General features: G+C 48.0%; 1 protein-coding gene across 4 annotated transcripts in view; it reads left to right on the top strand.

Moving 5' to 3' along the window:
- KCNQ2 (potassium voltage-gated channel subfamily Q member 2) overlaps positions 1 to 12,818 on the top strand; it is a gene marked incomplete at both ends in the record, with an annotated part of 67,449 nt that overhangs the window by 36,591 nt on the left and 18,040 nt on the right. For 2 of the 4 annotated variants that reach the window (XM_082325800.1, XM_082325798.1), the window contains 2 exons: positions 3,849 to 3,917; positions 5,915 to 5,948. In XM_082325800.1, coding sequence (XP_082181926.1) covers positions 3,849 to 3,917; positions 5,915 to 5,948 — 103 coding nt within the window. Of the gene's footprint in view, positions 1 to 3,848; positions 3,918 to 5,719; positions 5,773 to 5,914; positions 5,949 to 11,574; positions 11,629 to 12,818 lie in introns of all 4 variants that reach the window. The other 2 variants (XM_082325799.1, XM_082325797.1) reach the window with 2 other exon arrangements.

Below are 12,818 nucleotides of genomic sequence, written 5' to 3'. Positions count from 1 at the left end.
AGCAGGACTTTTCCATTTCAGTTTATTCTTCCAAGGCTGACCTAGAGCCAAGCAGTTATTAGTCCCAGTTATTCAGTCTGGGACTTAACCTTTGGGGATCAATCCAAATGCAAAGACCTGTATATGGCTGTGTAAGATTTATGATAAATAATATTATCTCAGGTTCTGCAGAAAAGAGTAGATTTTTAAATCACAGGCGTATTTTATATGAGGTGGGTATCTGAAGGTGTAGTCAAGTCAATATTTTAATACGGTGAATAAATGGCTTGCATTTCAAGACTGTGGGCCAAGCTCTGTTCTTAGAGCAGTTTAAATCCTCACTGGATGCATTAATGCGCTGTTAGAGCCGATGTGATTTAGTGCCTGATTTCCAAACCTGGTTCCAGTTTTCACAGATGCAAGTTTTACAGCTTTAGTAAATCACACTTACCACTTTGTGTGGTTAATTTACAGCAAATTGCATCAATGAATTGCAAGTATAATATTATGAATGCATTTTCCTGTTGTGCTGGACAACAGCCTGATTTGAGAATCAAACGTTTTTCTGCTGCTGGGAGTGAGATAAGAATGTGCCATTTCCATCCCATTTCTTAATAAAATATTTTATTATAAGTTTCATAAATGTTCTTAGTTATGAAAAATAGCTTAGGCTGGAGACATAAAGTCATGGTTAGGGTAAAAATTGGCTCCTCATAGGAACTCCAGCACAGCATGGAGACTCATCTAAGTCCCCATCCCATTCCAGCATCCATCTCCTTGTCATCCTCTTCCTAATTGTTCATACTGGGGCTGTTTAAAAAAATCATCACCGTCTCTGTGTGCGTGTGTCGTGGTGCGTGCGCGTTTTTGTGTATACTCCCACCCACTGTTGTGTGCTGCTGCCCTCCTCGTGTTGTGGGTTTTTGATGATGTCGTGGCCGGAGGCATGATATCCCTACTGTCCCCAGGTGCTTGAATGTTATCTGTGCTACCAGGAATAGCAAATTTGCCTTCCCTTTGGATGGGGGGAGCTGGCAGCTGGAGTTAGTGTGGCGTTTCTCTGTGCTCTACTGGGAGGGGTGATGGAAGCAGCTACAGGTACCGCTGGGTCCCCTGCAGCAGCCGGCGACTCGGAAGTGTTGCTGTGGTGGGTGGCATGAGCTGTGTGTGTTCCCGTGGCGTGCAGATCTTCTCACCTAGCTCCCCTTTAACCGAAACATGCTTTCCTTGCTAACAAGTGAAACACGGACCAGGAGGAGAGAGAGAAAACATGAGATGCCCCAGCCGGAGGTGCTTTCTCCACGTCCCTGGAGGACACGGTGGCACCTGTGGCACCTGTCCCCTGGGCACGCACACCAGTGCAGGGTGCCCTCCATCCAGCATTTTATAGCAAAGCTCAGTTAAAGTGCTGTGCAGAGCCCTGCCTTTTCTTTGAGGTTCTGGTGAAATAGTGCAATGCAGTAGCTGTTCCTAAAGCTGCTCTTGTAATGACAGGTTAGGCTGAGCACTCAATTCAGGCTAAATTTCGAGTAAAGTACGTGGCTGAGGTTACACCCATTTTTAATAATTATAAAATTATTTTATTACTATTATTCAGTAAAACATTATTTTTTCCACCACACGTGTACCAGGCCCATCACCCTACCACAGAAATGGTGAATTTCTGTGTTTGCTTGTGTGTCTTTACCTTTGCATGGAAGCATCTGTGGTGGCCCAAGAGATTGCCACCTCCAGCACAGTGTAAACCTTGTGTTGTGGGCTAATGCAAAGGAAGGAGCTCCTTTTGGGCTCCTGAATGCTTCAATCTACTGAGCTAATGAGCTCTTCAGCTCTGAGGCTTGCATCGGTGGGAGCCCTGGATTTGTGATCCCAGCTGGAGGAACTGGGGCTGTTGTCCTATGTTCTGCTGGGTATGGACCTCCCTGAGAAACTAACTCTCAAAAGAACAGTTGTGCACCCTTCCTTAACTGCTAAGTATGCTTTGTGCTTGATTTTATGCACCACCTTCTGCCATCTTGGAACGAATCTGCAAACCCTACGGTGGGTTTGATGGAGGTGACAGCCCAGCACTCATGCACTGCGCCACTGCACCAAGGTCAGCTTCTTCCTGACGTCTTGAGTGAAGAGGATCATTAATTCATCAGATCAGGATGTGCTCTTCTCTGGATGGAAGTGAACAGAGCTGGACTGGGGAGCCGAGCCAAAATTTTCAGACCTATTTTTATTCTTTTCTCCATACTTAGGATTGGAAAATTTTCTGATTGCCTCAATCTTGTGAACACCAAATCTGCTCTGCTGAACAACTGTGTTTTTGAGGATGAGTTTTGTGCATGCAGAGGAGAGGCTTTTCCAGTTGTGGTTTTGTTTTTTTTTTTTTTTTTTCAGTTAGAAGAAAGCTGTGAAACTATTGGTATCATAATGGCCGAAAAAATATGGACATAAATATCTCTGCCTTTATTTTACAGTAAGCAGCAGCCCCATTTCTTACAGCACCTCAGCCGAGACCAGTCTGTTAGTCCGCAAGCACTTGCACCCCTTTCCTTCCAGTCCTAATTGCAGTTTTGGGACAGTTTGAGTAGGTTCTTCTTGTTTTCATTAAAACCTCTGTGGCTTGTTTTCCAGCAAAGCCATAAGTACACGCTGCCTGGGGGTTGTGGCTGGGCTGTGGCCCCAGCTGCACAGATGTGGGCAGCTGCAGGCAGCTCCCATCCTCCCCTTCGTCCCTGCGCTGGTGCATCCCCCCGCTCGCTTGTCACAAGCGCAACTGGAGGCGGCTGCTGTGCTGACTTCGCACCCTCTGGGCACAGTGATGGCATGTGGCACTTCGACAGTTTGACAAGGGCAAGGTGGTGGCCCAGAAAGAACTTTGCAGCAAGCCGTGGGATGAGCCCTGTTGGCCTTGACCCCAAATGCAGGGTCCCCAAGCACACTCTTAAGCAGATGCTGCTCTTCCCAACCATGTGCAGCGTTCTCATCCTCCTCCTGACACCTCCAGCTCACGTCTTTCTTGGTTGAAAACCTGAATGTGAATATCAGCATTAAATATTTATGGAGCAAGCTCCAGTCTCCCAGGGTCTGAGGGAAGAAACCAGAAGTGGATGTGGGAGCTAATTCAGTGGCTTTTAGCACAAAAGCAGGATAGGCAACAGGGTGTTTGTTTGTTTGTTTTTAACTATTAACCAGGATTCCCATTGTCATGTTCTTTTTCTTTGTGAGAAAAGAAGGAAACTCATGGTTCCTAGGAGGCAATGATACATGATTTTGCCTCATCGTGGGGCAAAACCTGACATGGACAATAGGGAACTGGTTAAACTTGACCCTTGAGCACACTGCTGTTTCTCCTGGGATGCTCCTAGCCTCGTGTCCCTGTTTCCTCTGCCCCATAAGCTGCTTCTTCCCATGCCTCCCCACATTCCCAAGAGCAGCAGGGTTGAGTTTTCCCATTTGCCTCCAAAACTGGAGCTTCTCTCTACCTCATACACAGCCGAAGCGCTGACCTCCAAACATAGCAATGCCAACCGCTAGACTACAGGTGATGAAACAGCTCTCCTGCCAAAACACTGCTGTGCTGCTCAGAAACCCTGGCAGCTGCTTGGTTTTTGGGAGGTTCAAAATCCGGTGGTGCAGCCAAGTTTCTCTCTCTCTCTTGCCGTCACTCTTTCTCTCTTCCCCCACCGCTCTGCCTTAGGAGACTGTTGGAAGTAGCAGCCAAACCTCTCTCCATCCTTCCCGAGCTGTCCCCCACTTGCAGTTGGTGGCACGAAGCTGGTTCTAGTTGAAAGGCTGGGGCAGTGGGGGAAGTTTCCGAGACAGGGGGCTCTGAAATCAGCTCTGCCTGAATATTAATGGTCTTTATTTTCTCCCTCTAGACTCATCCCTCCTCTGAATCAGCTGGAGCTTCTGAGGAACCTGAAGAGCAAATCGGGACTGACATTCAGGTTAGCAGCAGAGTTAAGAGAGCTTGGAAAGCACACACTTTGCAACCTTATTCTTTTGTTTTGTTTTGTTTTGTTTTTTCTTTTGTGGGTTTTTTTTTTCCTTCCTGCCTTTTGCATATGGACAGCCTTGAAGATGTGAGAGGTTTTGGCAGCTGGTCCCCCATGGGTCATTCAGTGACCTCCTCCCCATACCTCTCCCATGCTGTACATGAATTTCTTCAGCCTAACTTGGCTCTGGAGTAATATTACAGTGCTTGGCTGAAAATGCAGTCGTATTTTCAAAGGGTCTGATCAAGGTAGTGTTCCCAGTTTTCCTCTGACCTTTCTGCTCTTCACCACCCTCAGAGGAGATTCAGGCCCACAATGTGTTAATTAATACCCCATTCCCTCCAGCCTTCCCTCGCCTCCCCCAAGAGCAGGCAAGGTCGTAGCGGTGAGAAATTTTTGCTAAATTTGCTGTGGCAAGGTATACGTGATTGCCCCAGAAGGCCAGGAGTTCTGCAGCTTAAATGTATGTTTGGGAGGGGTAATTCTTGATTTTTTAAGCAGGTGAGATGGCCTCGTTTGGTGAATGGGGAGTGTGCAGACCCCAGGAGGGATGGAGAGATGCTGGCCATGCCGATGGGCATCGGGGCCAGCTGGGGAGGGGTGGGATGGGACCTGCCCTGGGCTGTGTGTCTCTGCAGAGAGCAGAGATATGTAGACCTATGGGTCAGACTGCAAACTTTAAGATGTGAGTATCTGAGCTAGTGACTGAGGCTGGGCTTCCAGGCTTGTCTGAGCAAGGAGCAGAGGGTGGAGGGATGTTTTTTTAGTCTCTCCAGGCTGCTGCCTTCAGCCTAAGGGAGAGGGGTCGGGGTCTGTGCCGATCTCGGCGTCTCAGCGGTCACTGCTGGGTGGAGGCAGGGCCGGGGCTGGTACAGCAACACGCTCAGAGGCAATCGAGCTCCTCCTGCCCAGGTCTTCTCGCAGTCCGGTTTGTCCCTTAGACCGTCTGGTGTTAGGGGAGGCAGACCCTTACCTGCTGAGAAACACAGTCTGCTCCCTCTCTTGTGGGGCTGCAGGGGCAAGGCTGCTTTGGGGACCCAGATTAAATGCAATTTCCCAGTGTGAAGAAGCTGTGAATCAGAGTAGTTGAAGGCAGAGCAGGTTTTCCTCATTGCTGGAGGGAAATGCCAGAAAGATGCCTGGTCAGTGAAGCTGAGGTATTTTTTTCAGTGTGGCCTTAGCTTGGCTTGCAGTGTTATACCTACCCTTTTGCAGGTGTTCAGCTCACTTTGTCCTCAACGTCAATGATTTTTCAGGGCAATCAAGTGGTTTGGGGTCTCAGTAGGAAACTGCATACAAAAATTGTGGTGTCCCACTCCCTCCAACGTAGCCTTTGCCAACTACTTTGGCAAAGTAGCTGTCAAAGGCTTTGGAGGCAGAAACCCCACCTGGGGTGCCGGGATGTCAGGGTTGGGGTCCACGCTCCTTCCCGCCAATGTCCCTCTCCCAGCACCACGTGTTAGCACTGCGGCATGAAGCCATGCATCAAGAGATCTGACGTTAGCTCTGTCCCAATGGCCAGGAAGGAAAAACAAACGCACCAGGGGCACGGGAGCTGTTCAAATCCTTCCCTATGTGCAGAACCAACTCAGGGAGGTGCATTTCCAAATGAAGGGGGCCGCTCTCTGAGCCCACAGAAGTCCTCCTGTGCTCACACAAATCACACGACCGTCAGGTGTCTCAGTCATGCGTAGGCACGAGGATGGGTTGGGATAAACTCTTCAACCCTGTGCGTTGTATGTGTCTTCTCTGAGGTTGTGTGAGTCTCCAGTGATCTTCTGCCCGGGCCAGAAACTCCAGGAATTAAGTGCTCCTTTCCCTTTCTTCTGTCCACAACTTCCACTTAGTTGTATTGTTTGGTATTGTCCTTTCGTTATGTTTTAACAGTGAAGCAGCAACATCTTTTGCCACCTGACACCATGCTAATGTACTATTGCTTCTGTTTAAAGGAAAGAGCAGCAGCCCGAACCATCGCCAAGGTCTGTATCACTGCCAACACGCCATTCCCATGCATTACCTGTAGATTTCTATGTACGTGTGTGCGTGTGTGTACCATGTCGTGGCGCCATCGAGGGAAGCATTCTAGGTATTAACGTGCTTTTTCTGTGCTGTGGCAGTCCAATGTATCTACGTGTATGCTGGACCTTAAATCATGTCTTCCTTCCAGTCTGCCTCGGGCTGTAGCTGCGAGGATAGCGAGGCTGTGGGGGCTAGAGAGAGTGGTGGGCAGCACGGGCAGAGCTGGCAGGTGTTTATCCGGGATGACAGCAGGGCTTTGGTTTATGCTGCTTTTTTTTCTTTTGTTGCTGGAGTCATAGCTGAAACAGTACAATGCAGGCTCAATGAGTGCTGATGGGTAGGTGATGCTTTGCCTATGTCTCCATCACCCAATGCCATGCCAGGTGGAGGTGACATGGGAACATGAAGCCATCACCATGTCACAGAGTTAGCAACTTCTCCTGAGCTCCTCTCGCTGCAGGATACTGCACGGGGCTGCGTGGACCTGCCGCTCCGTGGGACACAGAAGGGCTCTCTGACACGGCACGACGTTGCATGGCAGAGACACCCTTTCTCCACCCCATTCCCTTTGGCCTCATAACGTCTGGATGAAGCACAGTCCCTCCTCTGTCTTCCCTCCATGCCTCGAGTCCGCCGTGCAGAGAGTGCTCAGCCGGGCGCCCTCTGAGAGGTGGTGAGCACCTTCCAAGGCCAGCCGTAAATCTCACCTGCGGGAGAGCTTTTCTCTATTCACATGTCCCAGGGAAAGCAACAGGGCTGGTATTCAGGATACTTTTAGGATGCTTTTCATCCCCTTAGAAGTATTTAGTTCTGGGATTTTTTTTTCCCTATATTTTCCCAGTTCTTTTAAGAAGTAATTCTGGGACTGAATCTCATTTTTTTCCTTGGGAGGCAAGATGCAAAACTGATGATCTGTGGAGATCATCTTCTTGGCTTTCAGATCTTCCATCTCACATCTCAAAACATAGCTTACAGCCTAAATATCGTAAATACTGAATATGTTTTTCAAAAGTATAACTAGAGCCTGGCATTTTGCAGATGTAACTTTCTGCTGTGCCTTTTAGCTTATAAGAGGCCAGAAACTAGTTTTTTCCTGGCATAAAATCCAACCAAAGATATCTGGGTAGATACGGTGCTGACTAAAGGGAGGAAAATGTCATCCTTCCCCACCCCCCTCCTTTTTTCTGTCTTTCATTTGAGCTTTTCTTTGCAAGCAGAACCTCCGTAGCACTCCATCCACTTTCCTGCCAAATGAACCAAATCTCCAAGATCATGTTTCAACTATCCAGATTTTTTTTTCCCCTACTTGAGGGTCTCAACCTGCGTAGCTAGAGCAAAGGCAGCCTCCATCCAGCTTTATTAAAGCAGGGAGCATTATGTGAGAAGTGCTCCCTGGGAGCAGACCAAGGCTGAAATCTTGGCCACCCGCCCGTGGCATCAGGAGGGTCCGCATTTCATCCCAGGGGCCTGGCTGCTCTGCTGCCCTGTCTCAGCCAGTGACATACTTTGGACGCATCAAAGGGTAAATCCACATTTCTCACAGGCATATGACTCTGCAGTGAGACAAAATCTCTGTTCAACCCGATCAGCTCCATAGCCGAGGAAATCTGAGGACCAATGGTCCCCTGTAGGGTCACACCAGCCAGCATCCCTGCAATTGCAGGCACTAGTCTTATTTCTGAGGCACTAGTCTTATTTCTTATTTTTGAATCTCAGTCCTGTCTTGCAGGGTTCATTTTCACCACTTAAAACACTAGGTTGGATATAATATTTCTTCATAGAGGTTGCAGGTTTTTCCCTGTTCATTTTCTACCTTGCTTTTTTAATCTTATGTCACAGAAAGAAGTGAAAATAGCCTTTCACTGCCCTTTTTTCAGAGTATTTTTTATTATATATAGCTCCTTCATCAGGGTCATTTCCAAACGCTGCTTTCCTGCTCCTGTAGTCTATCTGTCTCTGTGACACTGATGGGTTTTGTTGCCCTCTGTTGTAAGATGCTAAACGTGAACCCAGGAGTGCTTAAGCTGAGGGTCTGCAGCTGCCGTGTATATGGCATTAGAGTGCTTTCCATATTGTTTGGTTCAGCTGCCATAGCAGAACCGAAGCTCTTTCCTGCTGTGTTTTGTTAGGGCAGTATCAATTCTACTTGCTCCCACTGCCCTTTTCTGTCTGATAACATCTCAGACCTCAGGAAGGAACTTTGCACAGTAGTCCCTATATTCAGGGGGCCCCAAATCACCTGTTTTCCCAAATAAAAGTGTCTGGATCTTTTACATTCACATTCTAAATCTCCCACCCACTTTAATTTCCAACAGCCTCCCAGTGATGCTCAGTGTGTCATCCTGCCCTTAGAAAAGAAAACTCGTCCTGTTTCTCAGCCCACCCGACAGTTAATCATCCAGCCGTGGTCTGTCGCCGATGGCTGTTTCACTTAGGAAACTCCTGGGGGTGAATCGTCTCTCATAGCAGACCCCAGCACCACACTTTTACTGCTTCAGCTGGTAAAGGATTTGGCACTTTCCATTTCCATTGATGTAGGGAAACATACAGTCTCTCATCTGGACATAGTTGGATCTTCCTCCCGTTGTAGTTATGTGTAGGGAGTGGCTGATTTCCTATATCCCTCTTTCCACAACTGATACACCACAAAGTCCTTACAGCAAACGGAACAGAAACAGCTTTTTCACTATTTTGCATCTTAATATATTTTAAGGTAGAGAAAGGATGCTGGCACGGCTCGTGGGAGCATGCTGTGCAAGACAAACGTTGCCTTGCAAGGTCAGGGAGCATCCCAAACACCCCACCAGTGCGCGGGGCCGCTGTCGGGGTCTTGCTTATGCACCAGCGGTGATGCTGCCCTCTGACTCCGGTGCTGCTGTAGCCATGCTGATTTCTGCTGAGATGGCACTCGGAGAGCTGCTGCCTGGGGTGGGAGGACATGGGGAGGCGATGGGGTTACCGCGGTGGAGGCTCAGGGCCACCTGGAATTACTCGAGTGGCTTTTGATTTGGTCTTGGCGTAAAATGGGACAGCCGATCTGAGAGACAGGTTATGTCCTTTCTCTATCGCTTCTGTTTTGTTTTTCACTGCGAGCTTGTCTTCGTCCATCTATGACCGAGTGCCGGCAAGCTGTGTGCTGACCTGTGCGGGGGGACAGGAGCTCACCTCCCCGTGAGATGGAGCCCAGGCTGTGATGAGCAGAAAAGATGCTGGCCTTTTTCTACATGCTACATACCTATTCCCCCTTTTTATTTTCCTCCCTATTTAAAAACTGCTTACAGGGCCTCCTCTGTTGCCCACCGCTTTGGGTGCTGCGTCCACCCTACCATCTGCCTTGGCCAGGAGAAGTGGCCATCTGCCCTTCCCTGGGCTGGCGGCTGCTGCAGGAGCAGTTAGCACCGATCACGCCTCCGAGACCACGCTGCTCTCGTGCAGGGGCCAAATATGAGTCCTCTCTGCCTCGTAACCCCAGGGCTGCTCTGTGGTGGGACTTTTCTCACCCCTCCTGCTACAGAAAGCCAGCAAATCAGGGTGGTAACAGGGTTTGATTACTCCTATGTTAATCAGGCTGGAAATTCGCTGTGGCATCTCGTCTCTGTTTATTTTGTCTTCTGATTGTAACGTCAAAAAGACAAATATATGGTTAGCCAGGACTACGGAGGCTCCTATATGAAATGTGTGCTTCAGATTCTCTTTAACAGATGGCTTGATAAACATCTGAAGGCATGCATGACCACATTTCTTCCGCTTGTATTTTCCAAAATATGATTGGGTGAAAAGCTAAAAACTAATGAACCAGGTGATCATAATAATACATTAATATTAGAGAAAAAGAAACAGAAGGATTCCAGGGAACTGGAAAGCTAAAACTCAGATTACTTTGTCCAGCATGAGATCAGTCCTGTAGGTAACGAGAGGAACCTCTTTGGAAGGTTGTCCTCAGCTGTGGTTTGTCCTTGACCCTAATGAACTCAGCAAGACCTTGGCCATTATATTGAGTGAATGCTGGACTGGGCCATCTTGTAATGTGTGTGTTTATCTGTGCGTATATCTATCTATCTATCAATGTATGTATATGTCTGTCTGAGATACACACAACGTTAATATCTCTGTTCAGGGGTGTGATTAAGGCTTTTGTATGCACTGGAGGATGCCTTTGGTTGACTCAGTGGGCCCCTGCTCATCCAGCCTAGGGTGTCCGAGGTGTCACTAACCGCTACTGCCCGTGGAAACCGGTGTCAATCACAGGAGCCTGACGGGCCATGTTAGCCTGGGTTGGCGTTTGACCTTCTAACCAATTAAACTGGTGCCAGAGACTCATGCTGGGACTGACAGTAATCTGGAAATAATCAGTTGCCTTTAGGGGAGCGGATTATTTGCACAGAAAGGACTGCATCTTTCCATAGGCACTGCAGAGGAGACTAAGAGGAGAGTAACCCAGGTGTCTCCCTGAGGCTCTGCATGCCGAATATCCCACTCCCACGCCACGATGCTCAGACCCCAGCTCCAGAACAGCCCCGGTAGCACCACCAGTCCCCGGGGCTCCCTGGGGTTGCGGGGTCCCATTGCGGGTGCCTAAGGAGTCCCCAGGATGCAGCGGGTGGTGTCGGCTGAGCTTGTACGGGATGCTGCAAAGCAGAAAGAATTCCTCCAAATTCCTTTTGTGTGTGCCCGTGAGCTCCTCCGATTGCCGAGTTCAAGTGTAAAACGAGATTGGGTTTTTATGCCCTTCAGCCTTTTCAGTCTGTCCACGAACTCAGCAAGTGATGCCCGCTGGTGGCCAGGTGGGGTGATGGGGGCCACGTCATTACCCTTCTGCAGGTAGAGGGCTGCTCCATGGCGTGGAGGACCCTGGTCGTGGTGGCGATCTCCTGGCAGGGCAGTGCCTGAGCAGCGATTTGGGATGGGCTCACGGGAGCTGTGGTGGTGCCTCAGCAAAGCCAGTGACTCCCCAGAAGTGGTAGGGCCCGTCTAAAAAGCGTTACAAAAACCAGATGCGTGAACACAGATGTTCAAATCCTTTCCCATGAGGGACTGCACCACACCCCGGTTTTATCTATTTTTATTTTTTTAAATGCCAGGCTTAATATAATGCTATTTCTTGTATGAGAAGTGCAAATAATTCACAGATTAACTAGCTCTCTTTGTGAGGTTTTTTTTTGGGAAAAAAAGACATTTGAACTTTTTGGATGTTGTTGGACAAAACAAGTTAAAGTTTTGGCCCTCCATGGCTTAGACAATTAAAAAAAAAGTCTTTTTTTATCTGTTCAGAGGAAGAAGAGAATACTTTTTGTTTCCAATGCAGATGAAAAAATCTTCCTGCAGGACTCAGTCAATTGTAGATGAACTGACGCCACCAATTCAATGCAGAATGCATCATTTCTAATAACAACATTTATTGACCGCAGTGAGACAAATTTCAGAAACCCTCTTGATTTTTTATTTTTTTTCACTTAACGCTCAAACAGAAAAATCCTGTCATGAACCCGGCCCTCAAAACACCTGTCTTTTAAACCTAGAGTCAGTAATCAAAAGTTTCCTGTCTGGCATTTGCTTCCAGGTCTAATTTTTACTCTCCCCTCATTTCCAGTAAAAGCAAACCGTGCAGAGAGTCACTATGCGGATGCTGCTCAGGAAACTCTAGGTACCACGGGAAATGCGTCGCACGGAACTAATCAAAAGCTGCACGGCTCATTCTCCCTCTGCCCTGCTACCACCCGTTCTGATCACTTCTCTGCTTAATAGAGGTACTAGATGAGTAAAAAAAGGTGAAAGAGCCTCCCCATTGCCCGCTCAGAAATTAGAGGCTTCCTTGTCTGCTAATCATGCAGAATATGTGATTCAAAGAGATGAGGATGGGGAATTTGGTCTGGGCTAGCAAGTCAGTGTCTGCTCAGCAAAGGAGGAGGCCAGGAACTGAAGTTTAACAAATGATGGAAAATTTAAAAAAAAAAAAATTAAAAAGACCCCTTCCTCCCTATTGCTCCATGCCTCCTCCACATCCAGGGAATTCTTGCAAATTGAATTGCACTGTACAGCAATATCAAGTTAGTAGCATGAGAAATACCAGCTTCCTACCTCTGCTCAGTCACCATTCCTTTGGCTCTCTGAACACTACAAATTGACCTTTCCTAGTCTTGTGGCCTTTGGAAGCCATGGCTTGCCTATCTAGCACCTCTACTACGCAGCTAGAGAAGGACTAATCTCAGCCTGTCCCACCAGACGTAGGGGATACGGGTTCCCCTTAGCGTTGACATTGGCATTGTGAATGGTTGTTTCTAGATCCCATAGGGAACAGACAGCTAGAGCAGAGGGCTTCGTACCAGCAGTGTTTTCATCTTCTTCATCAAGCTGACAATTGTTAGGCGGCTTCAGAGAATTCCCAATGAGCATCCCTTAGTGCACCCACCTAATGGCCATAAGGGTACACACATACATATATCTGATTTTACTGATGCATAAATACATCTACTTCCACGCCTGCACTGGAAGGGTCTCTTCCCCCGCCCCAGACACTGCTTCTCAGCAGCAAACATGCACCTTCTTGAATTACCAATGCCCAGAGTTTGCATGCCGTGAATGCTGGCAGGTGAACCCCCTCAGCTCCCGCAGCCAGGCAGGTGGAAAGCCCAGGAGTGGCAGGGCACTGAGTGATGCCGCATGTTTGTGAAATCGGATTTTTGCATGCTCTTTTTTGGAGTCCGTTTTAATTCTCAAAATCACCAGTCTCTGTCTCCCTCAGAAAGCCAACAAACTACAGTTTTAAAAGTACAAAACTACAGTTTTAAAAGTATATGTATCTCTGATTTTCTCCATTAATTGTTCCAACTTGTA

Source organism: Platalea leucorodia (genome assembly GCF_965183815.1).
Source record: "Platalea leucorodia genome assembly, chromosome: 13".
NCBI lineage: Eukaryota > Metazoa > Chordata > Aves > Pelecaniformes > Threskiornithidae > Platalea > Platalea leucorodia.
Note: the sequence above shows the minus strand (reverse complement) of the source record. Positions and strands in the feature narration are given on the sequence as shown.